Here is a 1,302-nt window from a genome sequence, read left to right on the forward strand (position 1 = left end):
TAGACTCGCTGTCCGCACCCACCTGCATCTTGGATAACCGCTTCTGTATCAACCAAACAAAACATATCTATAATAATATATAAATATGAAAGATTTGTATTTGTGTATGTATTAAAATGTGTAGTAAGTGTGTAAAACCTAGTAGGTCAGTTGTAATTTTTTTTTACCATTAGAAAGGTAATTTATCTATGAGTAACACAGGCTACACTTTAATTTTATTTAATTAGACGCAGACGAAGTCGCGAGCAACAGCTAGTTTAATATGATTTGAGAAAAAAAAATTGTAACTAAATAAAATAGTATCGTAAGTAATCTCCTCGACATATGTAGTTTTTTTTTTTAATTATCTGTTAGCGACATTCATAGGTAACAATATTTTGCATATATAAATGACATTAAATATAATAACTTACCAAATTATCTTCTTGCATTTGTAGCCATTTGCTGTCTTCTTCACTCTGATGTTGCTGTCTCGCTAGTTCCGCGAGCAGTCTCTTCTCCACAGCCTGCTCCGTATCGAATTCTGGACTCTACACACATACAAATAAACTTCAAATTTCTATAGCAAAGAATTTTTAAAATTATTTAAGAACTAACCTTGATATAGAATTTTTAAAAGTTAATTTTGTACAATTTTTAGTATTTGTTAAATAATTCCCAATCTATCACCGAAATGCTTTTATTAACAAAGTTAGTTCTTTTTATACGTTTTTAAAGAAATCATACGTGGCACAATTTACTCGAATATACAAAAAAAAAAAACTAATTGTAATGATCTAAAAGCTGAATTATATTTAAATTTGCAAAAAAAAAAGCTTAACATAAAATTAATTGGGACATGGCAACTTTCATTATTTATTACACAAACTTTTATTACAAAAGTAACTGGCTTAAATACCAAGAACCTAGAGCCGTTAAATTATTACACTTGAATTTTTACCGTTATATTAAATCTATAAATTTTTACATATAAAATGTTCGCCCCGATTAATTTTAATTCCACGTATGGTTTCTCAAAGAAAAAAAGATAAAACAAAAAATAAACGAAAAGTCTACCGGAGAAACCCAACGTACACAAAAAACTCTGCAAAAGAAAAGAATAGATTCATTTACAAGAAATCTCATATTCACCAAGATAAGTATTATATACATAATACGTGTTACGTGAACTTATATGGGGACTGTGTTTCTGTTACATAAGGATTGGACATAAAATATATTTGGCAAAACTCAACTGGCATGCATTCAAAAAAATTTTGTCTACACAAACTACCTTCATCCAAAAAAAAAAGAAAAAAGATC

The 1,302-nt window shown here is 28.5% G+C and overlaps 1 protein-coding gene across 1 annotated transcript in view; it reads right to left on the bottom strand.

Annotated features, from left to right (window-relative positions):
• Positions 1–1,302, bottom strand: part of LOC106111709 (focal adhesion kinase 1-like) — a 46,392-nt gene that overhangs the window by 3,072 nt on the left and 42,018 nt on the right. Inside the window, exons 21-24 of the mRNA XM_013293852.1 lie at positions 1,075–1,084; positions 899–905; positions 414–530; positions 6–43 (exon numbers count right to left, since the gene is read on the bottom strand). Of these exons, the coding sequence (XP_013149306.1) occupies positions 6–43; positions 414–530; positions 899–905; positions 1,075–1,084 (172 nt within the window). The remainder of the gene's footprint in view (positions 1–5; positions 44–413; positions 531–898; positions 906–1,074; positions 1,085–1,302) is intronic.

The sequence above is a fragment of the Papilio polytes genome, unplaced genomic scaffold (assembly GCF_000836215.1).
Source record: "Papilio polytes unplaced genomic scaffold, Ppol_1.0 DF824146.1, whole genome shotgun sequence".
Taxonomy (NCBI): domain Eukaryota; kingdom Metazoa; phylum Arthropoda; class Insecta; order Lepidoptera; family Papilionidae; genus Papilio; species Papilio polytes.